A 1,658-nucleotide genomic window follows, 5' to 3' on the forward strand; every position below is an offset into this window, starting at 1 on the left:
AGCCCGGGGAGGGAGCGCGCAGTTCCCCCTGGCGGGCACCTGCCCAGGCTGCGCCGTGGTGCGCGCGGCTGCCCCCACTCCTGCCGGGCTAAGTCCGGGCCGCCAGCCGGCTCCACCCCCTCGCCGGGGCCGCTGCAACCCCCCGAGTCAGACCCTTCCCCTCCTCCGACATCGGCCCAGGGAGCCCGCCGGGATTTCGCGCTGGACTACTGGGCTCCTGGAGCGATCTCGCCTGGGGGCCTCCTCCTTGCCTGCCGCCTCAGCCCGACAAGGGGCGGCCTCCGAGGGGTTCAGCGGGAGACTTTTCAGTTGTGTGGCAGAGGCACGTGCCCCATTGCATCCCTCTCTGCCCTGCAATCCGGCCCGTGACATGTCCTTGTTTTTATGTCTTCAAATGCCCTATTGTATTTTTAAACAGCTGCTCATTACAGTTTCTGGGCTTGAAAGGTATTCACCACAACAAAAAGTCTGCCATAAATGCCAACTGAGATATTTTGAAGTCTCGTAAAAACCTGTCTCTTGGGATTTGGGGAATATATAAGAGGACTCTCAATTTCCTTTTTTCTTCAATGTCTAGGGTGGTTTTTTTTTTTAATTTGTGAAAAATTTAACATATGCAGGCAGTCCTTGACTTAAGACATTTGGAGTTACAACAAACAGCACTTACAACGGTCATAAATTGACACCCTGTTTCGACTTCCTGACGTCAGTTTTAGGCAGACAAGGTTCCTTGGGTGAATTTGATATCTTTTATTAGACCAACCCAAATGGTTGGAGAATAGTTATTAAGCAAGCTTTCAGGTTCAAAAACCCTTCATCAGGCTCAGGAAGCTGCAGCAGTCGGTGTGTGCTCTTCCTGGATGGAATGAAAAGTAAACAAGCCAGGGTCTGGGCTGGGCTGGGCTGGGGAGTCAGTTGCCAGGCAGATTATAATGTATCAAAAATCCAATGTCTATGTTTAGTCTCTGATCTCTATTATCCAGCAGTATCTAGAGATCAGGGACTTGGACACTTTCTTTAAGAAAGCAGACAAGACTCCAGGAAAACTTGCAGCCAAGACTCAGTCCAACCAAGAGCCCTTCAAAAAGTCCAGCAAAGTCTCTTCAAAGAAGTCCTTCCAAATCAATATGATTGCTATTTACAATTTAAATACATGAATGTAGCTATATATAATGTAGCTATATTACTCATCTATAATTGACTGAGTACAACATTCTGGGTTATTTTTGGTGAAAATAGGGTATTGGGCCTTGGTTCAGGAACCAATCCCCCATTTGTAAAGTTGTTCCTATGGGAAAATTGGTTCTGAGTTACAACGTTTCAGCTTAAGACAGTTTTCAGGAACCAATCGTATCATAAGTCCGAGGAGTGCCTGCAAATTGATGGAAACCAATGAGGTTTGAAAACTTTTATCACTTACGGTTTTTTAAGGATCACAGATTACTTACAGTCCATGCAGGGTTTGGGCTTATGCATCTAGAAAAACTGCTAGTTCTTAGTTTTGCATAAGCTCAGAATTAAAGGGAGAAATTAACATGCTAAATTGGAATGCTAAGTGTTAACATGCTAAGTTGGAATTCTTACACTGAAATAACACTCGAGTCGCTGCATCTGCATTGATAACTATATTCATTTATTTATTGCATTATGCTTATACA

At 45.7% G+C, this 1,658-nt stretch overlaps 1 protein-coding gene across 1 annotated transcript in view; it reads right to left on the reverse strand.

The window, feature by feature from the left end:
• SGCB (sarcoglycan beta) overlaps window positions 1-372 on the reverse strand; it is an 11,254-nt gene extending 10,882 nt beyond the window's left edge. The window contains 2 exon segments of the mRNA XM_014517660.2: window positions 4-238; window positions 241-372. Of these exon segments, the coding sequence (XP_014373146.2) occupies window positions 4-238; window positions 241-372 (367 nt within the window).
• Window positions 373-1,658: the final 1,286 nt, after the last annotated feature.

This window comes from Alligator sinensis, unplaced genomic scaffold (assembly GCF_000455745.1).
Source record: "Alligator sinensis unplaced genomic scaffold, ASM45574v1 scaffold134_1, whole genome shotgun sequence".
NCBI lineage: Eukaryota > Metazoa > Chordata > Crocodylia > Alligatoridae > Alligator > Alligator sinensis.